The sequence below is a fragment of the Rhodamnia argentea genome, chromosome 6 (assembly GCF_020921035.1).
Source record: "Rhodamnia argentea isolate NSW1041297 chromosome 6, ASM2092103v1, whole genome shotgun sequence".
NCBI lineage: Eukaryota > Viridiplantae > Streptophyta > Magnoliopsida > Myrtales > Myrtaceae > Rhodamnia > Rhodamnia argentea.
In genome coordinates, this window is record NC_063155.1 from 18324285 (window position 1) to 18338509 (window position 14225).

General features: G+C 41.6%; 2 protein-coding genes across 2 annotated transcripts; both read left to right on the forward strand.

Moving 5' to 3' along the window:
- The first annotated feature begins 1328 nt into the window (after positions 1–1328).
- LOC115751675 (autophagy-related protein 18h) lies at positions 1329–8938 on the forward strand. Its single transcript, XM_030689629.2, has 9 exons — positions 1329–1787; positions 3609–4064; positions 4275–4718; positions 5053–5298; positions 5372–6172; positions 6242–6417; positions 7358–7476; positions 7566–8096; positions 8604–8938. Exons 1-9 carry the CDS (start codon positions 1614–1616, stop codon positions 8606–8608), a joined length of 2952 nt encoding a protein of 983 aa, XP_030545489.1. The 5' UTR covers positions 1329–1613; the 3' UTR covers positions 8609–8938.
- A 2912-nt stretch (positions 8939–11850) lies between these two features.
- Positions 11851–14094, forward strand: LOC115751676 (spindle pole body component 110-like). Its single transcript, XM_030689630.2, has one exon. The coding sequence runs from the start codon at positions 11967–11969 to the stop codon at positions 13845–13847; it is 1881 nt and encodes a 626-aa protein (XP_030545490.2). The 5' UTR covers positions 11851–11966; the 3' UTR covers positions 13848–14094.
- The last annotated feature ends 131 nt before the right edge of the window (positions 14095–14225 follow it).

A 14225-nucleotide genomic window follows, 5' to 3' on the forward strand; every position in this document is an offset into this window, starting at 1 on the left:
TTCTGGTTCGGCATCTCGCCTCCAGATATTCTCATCCTTTGTCGTGACGTAACCTGTTGTTCCCCCGTACCTCTGCCCTTTCCTATTTGCATCCCCCGCACTTTCGAACAATCTCGAATTGACCCCCGGCATTGTCCCCGCTCTTTTCAATCCGACCCCTCCATGACCGTGCGCCTTCTATTTGTTAATATATTCTCTCCTCTTCTTTTTTGTTTAAGTAGTCAATAGATCCACATGTGAATTAACAATTGCCTACTATAATTTCCCACCATAGAGTAGGATAAAACCATCATGGGGTCGATGGTGTAAAAATAGCAACTGAAGGGCCTTGGTTTACGTATACACTTCTCTCAACCGTTCGTGACTTTCTTTACTCTTCCGGCCGTCGGTTTACCCGTCAAAACATTCATTTCTCCCCCCAATCTCGAGATCCTCCCCACCCGCGCATGCCATGTATACATATGTTAGAGGGTTTAAACAAAACCTTTGATCAATCTTTCCGAACTACTTATTTCAATTATAATTCCATCAATGGGCGCCATTCAAATAAAGGGCACTCGATTCTCGTAGATCACTCATTTTTTTTAATGTGCTTGAGAGATGCGTTAGTGTTTTTCTCACTTGATGGCAAGGGCACTCCTAGGGGAAGCCCCTCCTTGACTTGCAGCTTTTATGCTATTGGTTTTTATATCCTCTAGGTCCCTTGTAACCAATTCGATTCTATATGTAGTTCACGAGTGCCCTCTGCGGACGAATGAAATCAGAAGCGAATTGGGCATAACATTTGGACTCTTGAAACCAACGAATGGAGGATCGGAATGGCTGGATAGTCGAGAACAATGACTCTTCCCCCAAGCAAGCCTAACGCCTAAGCCGGACCTTATTTCAATGGCCCACCATGACAAGATTTTTTCCCATGCCGGTGCCATTCCATCCGGTTATCAATAGAGTGTCGGGAAAGCAAGGAAAGCTAGCACCAATCATAAAAGACTGGTCTTATCTCTATTTCAATCAATAACGTCATCCCAATTTCTTCTGACATTAATAGCCATTCATCGAATTGGAAATGGCGATTATTGCTAAAACAAATCGTGTTTATTAGGTTTTTGGCTCGGGCAATCCAATCAAATCCAACTTCCCAAAAACAATTCTATAAGGAATTAAGGATAGACCATCAAATTTTAGATCAACAACTCACCAAAAACTACTCAAAACTAGCAAGACGGTTCCAAATTGCAAAAATGGCACTTGAGCGAGAATAACCAAGACTTCAGGGGCATTTCCGCAAAAATCTTTCTACAGAACTCGCTTGTATTGCAATTAACACCAAGCAGACGAGAGAAGAGAGAGAGAGGGGACGGGGGGAAGACGGTCATATAGAGAGAGAAACAAAGCCAAACCAAAAGGAACCGTCTCGGTTAAAGGTCAAAACACCAACCACAACCACCACCACAACAAGGCCAACACGCCACCGTGCCGATTCAGTTTTCCGGCGATCGGACGACTTCGAGACACCTCTATCCTCTGTCCCCCACCTTTATGCGCTTGGCGATCGTGCTCCCGGTAGCTCTCTGGTCACCGGTGACGACAACCGAGGCTCCGTCAATCTGATTATGAGGAGTTATAACACCAAGGCTAACGGTAGTTTCGTCAACCACAAGAGCAACACTAATGGATTCTTGCCTAATTCTTTGAAATTCATTTCATCGTGCATCAAGACCGCGTCGTCCGGTGTCAGGTCGGCCGCCGCTTCGATCTCCGGCGAAGCCCACGACCACAAAGATCAGGTTCTCTTCGGTTCGGTTTGTCCTGTGTGGCGAGGGATGTGTAGTCGATGCGCGATTAGTTGGGATTTTGAGTATCATTTTGGCGTTTTAGGTTTGTGAACGGTTGGTTTACGATAGTAATCGGTTACTGTTGTCGTTTATGGCTTTCCGATGAATTGATATTGAACTGATTCGGTTGCTCAGACTGATGCCACATGGCTTTTGAGAGTTACACTATTTGGTGCCGACACTTGATTGGAGGTCTTATTGATTGTTCGACAGTTGTTCAATTATGAATTTTTGAAGTTTTGGTCGCCGATTAGGTTAGGTCTTCAGTTGCAACTTTTGAGCTTTTGTGTTCAGTTTCTTGGTAAAGTAAAATGTAGATGATTTCATGGGAGTCAATGATTAGTGATTCCGCTCATGTTTTATACCATGCATTTGAGACTTTCATCATTTGACCTGGGAACATCCTGGGAGATCGTTCTACTGTGCTATGATAAAGCTTGATTGTCTTTCGATCTGTTATCAAGGATTTAGGGCCCCATGTGTTACGCAGAAAATGAATAATTGAAATATAATTTACTAAAAATGATTGCTTAAATGGCTTATAAAAATGAAGGAACCGAAATAATTTTCATTGTCCACGAAAATGTTTAGACATGTAATAGAAAATGAAAACTTTTTTCTATTGATTAATTATTTCAAGCGATACGAGCGGTCATCTTTGGGAAAATATTTTCTCAACCATTCATTTTTTGCCAATCAAACAGAGCGTAAGTGGATGAGGAAGTTTGGATCCATCTTGTCAGCATGCATGAATCTGCACTAGATTGTATTTTAGTCTTCAGTATTGCACCTCTCTGGTTGATGGTTATCTAGGGAGTCTTGGATGAAGTCCTTAAAAGGGAGTCTTCTTTCTGATACTCATTCTGCAAATGAAGTTGTTGTTTGAATGGGTGTGGTATTTTGCTAGCTCAATCAATGCTAAGATTTGTCATTTTTGCCAAATGACTCGCATCCAAGGCTCTGTCTACTTACTAGAAAATTAATGAGGAGGAGAACATGATTTTGTATGGTCGGTTTGCATTCAGCGCTGTGTGTGTATGTGTGTGTAAGAGAGAGAGAGAGAGGTTCTTTTATGTACAAAGTGAAGATTATTTTTATTTTTACAAAGAAGATATAGAAGTTTCAATGAACAGCTCCTCTTGTTTACCTCATGATTAATTAATATATTCTGGTTTGCGTCCTTTTATCAATTTGCTATATCTGACGTTGTCTAGATGTGGAAAACTCCCTCTATGGCTAATATAACGATAAGCAAATTCTAGGAATATATTTGATGCTTTAGATTCTCATGTCAAGTGGGAGAAAAAAGGAAAAATTGCTAGCATCGTGAAGATTTTGCTTTCCTTTTGGGATTTATGATTTCTGAAGCTAAGAAACCTTTGAGTCTAGAGCCTTTCGGTAGATGCAATAGTAAATTTAGCTCAGAATTACCATGAGAGAAGGGTGTTTGATTGGGCTAGACCTTGCGAAAAAATTTCTTACAGTTGGATTGCATTCATGTAAGAATTCGTCATTTTCATTACTTCATGAGTTTTCTTTAATTCTCTCTTTCTGTGCATTAACAAGATATGATCCCTTTTGTTAGTTTCTGACTGAGAGTCAATGTACTCTCTACATGACGAATCTGTGAACTGAAATGATGTATGCGTTTGCAATATTTTGTCCTTCCGTTTACCTGATCACAAGTAGGATAGGATAATACTTCTTTTGTTTTAGGTCGATTACTTATCATTCCGTACAGACATGATCTAAATTTCTCATTCTGCCAACCAGGTGCTTTGGGCTGGCTTTGACAGGATAGAACTTGGCTCATCTTCCTTCAAGCACGTTCTATTACTTGGCTATTCAAATGGGTTTCAAGTCCTTGACGTTGAAGATGCCTCTAATGTCAGTGAAATTGTTTCAAGGCGAGATGATCCGGTTACATTTTTACAGATGCAACCCCTTCCTGCAAAGTCTGAGGGCTGTGAAGGATTCAGGGCATCGCACCCTCTACTTTTGGTGGTGGCATGTGATGAATCAAAGAGCTCGGTTGCGACACAAAATGGGAGGGAAGGTTTTCATAATGGCCATACGGAGGATCAAAGTGGGAACCTAATTCTGGCTCCCACTGCAGTTCGATTTTACTCCCTCAGGTCTCACAGTTATGTTCATGTTCTCAGATTCCGGTCAACAGTGTATATGGTTAGATGCAGTTCTCGAGTTGTTGCCGTGGGTCTTGCTGCACAAGTAAGCATTAGCTGTCATATTAGTCATGTAGTTAATGTCATTCTTTCTTCAAAGATTTTGTGGTAATTGCGTTACTTTTATTGGAGTGCTTTTGGGTGGGGCAATAGGAAATTGAAAGGAAAATATCTTCCCATAGGCATAGTTATTTATTCCTGTGCATACTGTAAAACGAGTTTAACTTGCTAATCATTTTGCATATTCGGATGACAGATATACTGCTTCGATGCCCTCACTCTTGAGAATAAATTTAGTGTCCTTACATATCCAGTGCCCCAGTTGGGAGGGCAAGGAAATATGGGAGTCAATGTTGGTTATGGCCCCATGGATGTTGGTTCACGGTGGCTAGCTTATGCTTCTAACAGCCCAGTGACGTCAAACACAGGTCGCCTTAGTCCAAAAAGTCTTACTCCTTCTCCAGGTGTTAGCCCATCTACTTCACCCAGCAGTGGAAGTCTGATGGCACGGTATGCCATGGAATCCAGTAAGCAGTTGGCTGCTGGCCTGATCAACCTCAGTGATATGGGCTACAAGACCTTTTCTAGGTACTGTCAAGAGCTCATCCCTGACGGATCGAGTTCCCCTGTACCTTCGAATTCAAGCTGGAAAGCTGTCCGAGCTCAATCTCATCCAAGTGAAACAGATGTTGCTGGAATGGTTAGTCTTTTGAAATATGATTTTAAGAAGCTAATGATATTCCTTCTCCAAACTTAATCGTTTTGTTGTATCATAGGTGTACGATACTACACGGAAACACTGTTTATTAACCCGCATATTGTGCTTTAGACTTTTTGAGTTGTTGGATGTGATTTTTATTTGCCATTGAGGCGGTAAGTTTTATGGTGTATCAGCAGCTTCATGGTAAGGGTAGCAACAGAATACTAAACGTTTTTGTTGGGGAAAACTTTTATGAAAAGGTTATTCTTTTAGATACTGCTCTAATAGCTTTTTGGTGGTTTGATTATTTGTAACATTTGACTGCTGATTACAGGTGGTTGTCAAGGATGTTGTTTCCAGAGCTATTGTATCACAATTTAGAGCTCATTCTAGTCCTATTTCTGCTTTGTCTTTTGATCCAAGCGGGACAATGCTGGTGACAGCTTCAATTCACGGGACTCATATCAATATCTTCCGTATTATGCCATGTCGCTCGAAAGCTGGATCAGGCACTCAAACTTATGAATGGAGCTCTTCACATGTGCATCTTTACAAGCTGCATCGTGGCATGACTTCAGCTGTAAGTTCTCCCTTTGATCATGCTTGAAGATAGTGATGTTCCTCAGTTTTTCATGTTTTCCTTTTGGCCACAGGTTATACAGGACATTTGTTTTAGCCATTACAGTCAGTGGATAGCTATTGTCTCTTCCAAAGGAACTAGTCATGTTTTTCTTCTATCCCCTTTTGGTGGTGAGACCGTTCTACAGATGCATAATTCTCATGTTGGCCAACCCACCCTTTCACCTGGTTTATCTCTACCGTGGTGGTCTACTCCATCATTCATGGTTAATAATCAGTCTTCTACTCCAACTCCACCGCCACCTCCCATTACCCTTTATGTAGTTAGCAGAATAAAGAATAGCAACTCTGGGTGGCTCCATACAGTCAGTAATGCTGCATCATCTGCGACTGGAAAGGTTTCTGTCCCATCTGGTGCAGTTGCCACCGTATTTTACAGTTCTACTCCGCGGAATCTGCAGGCCTCCCAGTCAAAGGTTCAAGCACTGGAACACTTGCTGGTTTACTCTCCTTCAGGACATTTAGTTCAGTATGAGCTGCTTCCACCAGTGGGAGGGGAATCAAGTGAGGCTGTTTCTCGAATTGCACCAAGTTCTCCTTTACAGATTCAAGATGAAGAGTTGCGGGTCAAAGTTGAAACTCTTCAGTGGTGGGATGTCTGCCGAAGATCAGATTGGCCAGAAAGAGAAGAGTGCATTTCTGGGATTTCTCCTAACCGACAAGTTTCTGGGATGGCAATGGATATGTCTGATTCTGAGGACACTAATGCTGGGGACAAAGAATCAGAAAAATCATATGAACATTCTCACTTGTATATAGCCAATGCTGAGGTACAAATGAGCTTGGGAAGGATTCCAATATGGCAACAATCTAAGGTATCTGTGACAAGGTAAAGTTTGCATCGTTGATGTCATCGGCTATACTCATAAACCCATTATTTGCAGATACATTTCCATGCCATAGGTTATGAGAGAGCTGAAGAGAAGATCCTTGTTGAAGATGATTTTGCTGGTGAAGTAGAAATAGAAAAGGTTCCTGTTCATGAGATTGAAATACGGCGAAAGGATTTATTGCCTGTTTTTGATCATTTTCAGCGTAATCATTCTGCTTGGAGTGAAAGGTAAGGGCCAGTCAATGGTGTCCTGGATTTTATTAAATATTAACATGATAATCTGCGGGCCCCACTTCGTGGTAGCATCTGCACTAGTTAATTAATGGCTCTGGAAGGTTTTTTTTTTTTTTTCATGAATTCTGAAGCCAAGTCATACCCATGCTCTTATTTGTTTGGTTGATTTTTTAGAGTCACTGTAATAAAAGCTGTTTTAGCATCTTTATTATATTTTGCTGCCTTTTGTTTGGACTTTTAAACAGTTTATTTTGCATTGTCTCTTATTTAATGGATGATGCTGTGCGACGATGTAAATGAGGCGTCTGCAATACACTAACTTGCCCTTGTTACTCATTTCAAGCATGATAACTTACTATTTGCAAGGATGGAAATATCATGTTCTATTAGATGGTGTTTTTCTCTGTACTTTTTTTTTCTGGTCGAAATTTTTTCTCTGTACTTTAAAAAGATAGTTTTTGGCCTAGATAGTCATTTGAATTTTTTTTTTTTTTTTGTTGCTGCTTAGTCCTCCAAGTAATTTAGTTGCTGCTTTTCACTTTGAAAGGAATTTAGTGGAAAGCCAAGATAGTAGGAAAAAATTCATAATGGTGCTTTGCATATATGCCAGTGATCATGTAAAGGTAAGGTCTTACATTGTTAAAAATTGCCTTTAGCGTGTGGAAAGTGATTCCTAGAATGATGCTACGCTGAAACTGTTCTGGCATTGCAGAAAGAGGCCATTGGACCATAGGGTCTGATGTCTTTTAAGTTTTGTGCTGGGTGTAATCCAAACTTGAGATGAGGCCTTCATAGCATGCTCCATATATAGGCTCTTAAGAGTTTCTGGGGTTGCATCATTTGACATAATATGTTTCAGCTGTATGTAGCAGTCATTATTACCTGCTGCCAACTTCTATTACTACTGCTGATAGCAGAGTTGCTTTCATTTTAGGGCCTTCAATGGGGGCACATGTTCTCCTTCCTATTTTAACATGGACAAGGAGAAATCCTTAAAGAATGGAGTTATATCCTACCCTAAGTTGGATTGCTCTGTGGAAAACTCAGATGCTGGTGAGAGAGATGTTTGGGGTTTTATTTTTTGAATGTGTATGAGTGATTTCCTGGTGCATTGAACTCATCTCTGCGACACTTTTTATCAGGATGTTCACAGCACTCTTATCTGGCCACTGTGCCATCCGAGCCTAATAATCGTGACCTAATGAACGGACATTGTGGTCCAGCCCCAGCCTTGCTGAAGCAAAGTTCCTGTAATAAAGATAATGTTTTGGTTTCTTCTGAGCAGTATATGTTGGGTTCATCCCCTGCAGATTGTAAATACCCTAACATTGCATCATCTTTGCCAAGTGGCTCTCTTCCTGCTCAAAGAAGCACTGCAGATGGTTTTAAGCTGTCAAATAGTGGTGGGGCTAGTGAAGTTTCCAACACGAGTTCCAACCGCTCTGATTCCAGTTTGAATATTATGGATGAGGGACTGATACATGGTTCTTTAGAATTTGAGCCGTATTTCCAAGAGGGATACTACCAAGCGTCAGCTGTAAATAAACGCTGTGATTCAGTTGAAGCAGTTGCTGATGTCGATAGTAACAGCAATCCCTGTGAAAGAGAGAAATCTGAAGAAGATGGAGATAATGATGACATGCTTGGAGGAGTTTTCGCCTTTTCTGAAGAAGGTAGGAGACTGTCTTACTATGTGCTATATGATGTTATTGATTATGCAATTCCCGTTGAATTTAACAAAATCAGCCAGCTTCTCCCAAATTCAAAGTGTTATCTGTCAGCTCTCTCTCTCTCTCTCTCTCTCTCTCTCTCTCTCTCTCTCTCTCTCTCTCTCTCTCCAATGTATTATTTTCTGTGCATCTGTTGGAGTTCTTTACTAGGTTGTTGTACATGAGTGTTATTTTGATAATTTGAGGAAGAGATATTTCCCATTCTGACTTGGTTATGTGTTTAAGAGTGATAGATATCGATAGCTGCATATTTAGCTAGATCCATGCGCTTCTGCTTGCCGCCTGCTCTATGGTAATTATGCTGTCCTGTTAAGCGTCTTGTTCAGTTTGGGCTTTTATTTTAGCATGTACAAAGTCTACACAGATGAGCAAGTCATGAATTGGGACCGCGTATACCAAAATTATACTACTTGTGTTGATTCCATTGTAATCCCTTGGTCGTTTTTGCAGGTTGACATTTTCCATCTCGTGTCCGACCTCATAATAAGCTCTATGATCCGGATGCACTGTTTGGATTATTCATTGAAAGGTTTATGTGGGCGGACAGACTATAACGTTCGTTTCCGACGACTGATGGATACAAGTGAAGTGACTTCAACCCAATGGTATCATTGCTGCCGAAAACGAGCCCAGATATGATTCTTCTAATTCTCGCTATGTACATGCTGTAAAGTGGGAAGGATGATCATGAAAAGAAAGAAAAGGAAAAAAAAAAAAAAGCAATTGGTGTGAACAGTTGTTTCGTACGTTGTTGTAACATTATTCATTCTTGAAAAGAAGAAAAAGAGGAAAAGGAATAAGAGGAAAAGGAAAAGGGGAAGGGGAAATGTGCTTTAGAATTCTGTGGGTTGATTTCAATGTGCGAAAAGTCTCTAGCAATTGCGATGAACGTGCAGGTGCGCTGAACTCTGGGTTTGATCTTGTGAGGAGGGTGTTGGGATGGGGGATCGCATTTAGCTGACCAGTTCTTTCATTTTCTTTTTTGGTTAACGCATGATAGAGAGAAAGAGAGAGGGGAAACTTTAGACGGTCATTAAGTTGCCTTGAGATCATCGAAACGTCGGATGAATTTGATTTTGTTGGATCTGCAGAAAATAAATCATTCGATAATTTTTTTTTTTTTTTTTGGTTATAATAGTTTGTAATCGCTTGAAATAATTAATTAAAAAATATTTTATTAATGACAGCAATTTATGTTTACAAATTTTACTTTCATGTTAATGAATTCGTTCATTTTTGTAAGCGAGATTATTTAGGAAAATATTTTTCAAGTGCGGATGATGAAATTTTTCTATTTTAACGACTATTTTTAAAAATATATTTTTTTAAAAAAAATTATGTATTTTTCGCGAAACAAACGTACGATGATAAGTGATGCATGTTTTCCAAGGAGAGAAACGATTCCCACAGTATTGGAGTCGGTAACGAGGGGGTCCGAAATCAGCAACCCCGACCGCATCAAGTTTTTCCCAGCACAGAAAATGGACAAAAGAGAGAGCAAACGGATGGGGACGATAGGCATTAGATTCTCTCTCTTTTCTTGTGGATTTAGTTAATAAAATGCGGTCCTTTCATCTGATGCCCCGGATCAATGTTGGGTAATAGCCGTCCTATCGCCAATAGGCATGAGGTTGTACTGATAAAGGGATTAGACGATGAATACGCTGGTATCATAAGTGTGAAATTCGATTCCCGCTTTCTGCAAAAAAAAAAAATAGAGCAAAAAAAAAGAAAATTAGAGATTGGACAGATAAAAAAGAAAAAAAAAATAGCCACCACATCACATGAATTCTGGTTTTTGTTTTTTTTGTCCTCCTCCAACTGATTTTTAGTGGGTTCGAAATCGGTCCCCCCAATCAGCTGGACAGGGCAAGGTCTGTGAGGAAGATGGGCCAATGGAATTATGGAAAACACCCCCATCTCATTCACCCATTTTCCTTTTTCTTTTTCTTTTTTTACAGTTATTTTAGTGGATAAAAATTCATAAAAAAAAAAGAACTACAGTTATTTCCGAGAAGTGGGAAAATGTCTTCGCAGGTTTTCCTCTCTCTTCTTTTTCTATTTTATTAGAAAGAGAAGTACATAAATTGATACAAATCAAATAAAGAAAGTAAATATGAAAGATAAATCGATTTGGTTCGTTTATGTGGCCGATCATCGAATCTCGTATCAACATCAATGATGAGCATATACCAAAATTTCTCTCCATGGTTTTGCTAAAAGGTGGTACGCAAGTTCGGGGTCCCTTGCACCATCACCATATAGAGATGACAACAACACCACCACATTAAAGAAGCACGGATAACGTCTTGTAAATTTCAGATTTATTTCTAGATCGAAATAAAAGAGCACCCAAATATAAAATGTAACTTTACATCGGGAAGAGAAGACCCGTGAAGCAAAAATCAATTCATCGCAAAATAACTTTCAAATAAGCCGACTATAGAAGCAGTAGCAAGAGTCGCGTGCGCTCGACTATATAGAGCAAGCACCACAGTCGGGGTGAGTGAGCAGATTCGGAACATCATATTCTTTCGAGATGCTTACGCCTTCAAACTTCTGAGCTCATTGGATAAAACTCTCCATGTGGAGAAAGTCAACAGATCGTCCACGAAATCAAGAAAGATAACTAGAGATATGGAAGCAAAGAGGAAGAAATCCCAGCAGAGGGAGGGGGGCCTTTACTGCTCCAATTTGCTGGAATTGGCCATCTTCGCTGGTTGCTGTCCATCGCACAAGACCATGCTAGACGAGCATTTATTATTATTATTATTATTAAAAAAAATGCTTTATTTGAGTGGCGACCAAAATGCAATGCGGCGATTGTAAGGTTCTCATAAGGACCCCTTTTTCTTCCTCTTTCTCTTTTTTGCAGGTTTTTTGTGAATAAAGCCCTTGCCCGTGGCTGACGATTGCACAAGGCTGGCGAGGCTGACCTCGTCGCCTCTTTATTTGTTTTTGTTTTCTTTTTACCGCCCTTCCTTCTTCCTCTAGCAATTTTCGTCTAGAATGGATTGAATTTGTATAAACATAAAAGGTTTAGGACTCAATTGATCAAAAAAAAAAAATTCAAAATTGAATTGACACAATTTCAATAAGTATATGACTTTTTTTTTTTTTGGTAGTTCTCCCCACTTCGTGCCCAGCCATAAATTCATTAGAAAAGGAGGTACTTCATTCACAGCACGAGATCGGAACGCAAAACGAAATTGAATCCTCGCCGCAATCAGTAATTCCTTCGGACTTAGACGTAATCTCGATCTCATTAATGAATTCGCATCGATATTAAATCACGATGATTTCGGTTTGCACTGCTATTTGAACTTAAAAGGCAGCCGAAATCGTGTTATATTCAAATATTTTTAATATTTATGACGTGTTTCTTATTATGCTAGTCATTTAAATCGAATAAACGTTATCACGACGACGGAAGATAAATACCGAACGAGCCAGATGCATGCATTCCCTTGCCGACTTTTTTTTTTTTTTTGGTTATTGGTGGTGGTAGCTAACTAAATTCATGTACAACCATTTATTACGAATCTCCAATTCCAACCACATTCATCCCATCCCATCCCCTCAAGAAAATTTTCCTAAAAAACCCTAGAATCCCTCGATTTGTGGGCCCCAAAAATTTTGAATTCCATGACCGAACATCTCTCTCGCTCTCTCTCCATTTAAAATCTCCCCCCTCAAAACTTGTCATCTCCCCTATCTTCAACACCCACAGCCTCATTTCTCCGCCATAGACGCCCTAGCAAAACCCTAGCCCTCCACTCCACTCTCCCCCCATCACCACCAACCCCCAAGAAAATGGCGAAGAAGAAGGTGCACCACCACCACCACTCCCACGAAGAAGCCCCTCACAGCGACACCCACCCGGGCCACCACCACCCCAACCCCAACCCCATGGACCAAGATGACAGCGCTTCGTCGGAGAAGCTCGAGAGCCTCAAGTCCCTCAACGCCATGCTCCTCAAGGAGACCTACGAGCGGAGGCACCAGGTCGATTCCCTGGAGCGCGCCAAGAATGCTCTGGAGAGCCAGCTGGCTCGGTTCGGCGGCGAGAAGGAGGCGCTCGAGGCCGAGTTGGGTCGGGCGGGTCGGGAGAGCGTCGGGCTGGCGCTCGAGAAGGGCGTCATTTGCGCTTTCTTGGAGACCCAGATGGTTGAAATCGGTGCTCGGGTGGAGAGGTTGGTGAAGCGGAGGGACGCGGAGGTGGACGGGTTGAGGGAGAGAGTGCGCGTGCTCGTCGATAGCCTCGAGAAGGAGAGAGTGGTTCTGAGCGACGTGAGCGGGGAGAGGGATTTGGCGAAGGCGGAGAGCGCGGGTTTGGTTGAGAAGGCGAACCTGTTGAAGGAGAGCCTGAGTGAGATGGAGAAAGTGAGGAGGAATCTGGAAGGGAGTTTCGAGAGGTTGAAGTTGCAGAATGAGAAGTTGGTCAGGGAGAAAGAGGAAGGGGAGAGAGCAATTGAGGCGGTGACGAGGGAAAGAGATTCCGCCAAAAATAGTTTAGCCCAGGCTGGGATTGAGGCCAGTGAACTGAAGGGTAGAGTTGAGGAACTCGTGAGGGTCAATAAGGGTTTGGAGATGGGAGAAAATGGGCAGCTAGTGGAGATGAATGAATTGGAGAAGGAAATGGCTGTCTTGAATGAGGTTGTGGTGAGTTTGAGAAGAGAGGAGGGGAAACTGAGAGAAAGGGTCTCCGAATTGGAGAACAAATGCGATGCGGCGATTGAAAAGGAAAAGGAGATGGTTGGGCGGATTAATGGTTTGAGTGAGGAAAACCAGGAGAAGGGAGAGACAATCGATAAGCTGAGAGAAAAGAACAATTCAGCAGAGAGGCTGTTGAAGGTGGCTGAGAAAAAATTGGAGGAGAAGGAGCGGCTTATGGAGGGGATAGTTCGGAAGAAACTCGAGATTGAAGAGGCGAATTATTGTAAGCAGAATGAGATTGCAGGGTTGCTCAGAGAGGTCGGTGAACTGAAGAATGAGATTACTCGATTAGAATTTTCTTTACGAGATCAAGTGGACAAGAACAAGGCTTTGATATCTGAACTTAGCTCTTGTAGAGAAGCTAGCGATCGAGTCACTCTAGAGAGGGACACTGTCCAGAAGGCTCTGGATGAGGAGAAACAGAATGCCTTGAATTTGAGGTCTGCGGCTTCTGAAATGAAGAGCAGAGTAGATGAAACCGTGGAGGAGTTGATGCACATAAGGAGTGAGAGAGAGAACTTGGTTTTGCAGAACAAGAGCGTCCAAAGCAAATTCGAGTTGTCTGAAAAAGAAAAGGAATTGCTTGAGAAGAAGGTCTCAGATGCACAGCGAACTATTGAAGACTTGGAGGCGAAAATCTCATCTGCTGGTATCAAGTTGGAGCGAACATTGGCTGCCGTCTTGAAGAGAACTGCAGCTGTAGTGAATCCTGTACAGGACGAGACTAATGGTAGAGAGGAGGCATTCGAAGAACAGAAGCTCGAGGAAGATTTTCAACCATTGGCCAGGGAATTAGAAGCCATCAAGAGTGCTTTCCTGATCAAAGAGTCCCTGGTGGAAGATCTAAACTGGCAGATGAAGTTGCTGCAAGACTCTGCAGCCAAGGCACATAAGGAAAAGGGCTTTTGGACTTTGCTTTCCTCGGCAACCACATTGCTCGCCGCAGCATCAGTCGCGTACTTTGCCAGGGGACGATGATACATAGTAGTTTCTACGTTAGCCGTGTCTGTTGCGATGGCTAGTGAGTACTTTCACTTGCCTGATAAACCGATGAAGTTACGTTAGAAGGCACGATTTTGATTCATGCCGTTTTTGCTGTCCCTTTAAACATGATATGCAGAACAATAATGTGCTTCAACATTCTGGAAATGCTTATTCAGAGTGATGTCTGAATCTGAATCCTCCCTTTGAATTCAAAGATTGAAGTAGTATCTACATTTTCTCATGTTCTGGCCGTTTAACTTTTTGTCTCTGGTGATCTCTTGTAGTGTTCTTCCACAGTTCTGTTGGTAATGGTGGAAACTTGCTCCCATGATTAGATGAACATGTCTTCAAACATCATATAGATGATTTACT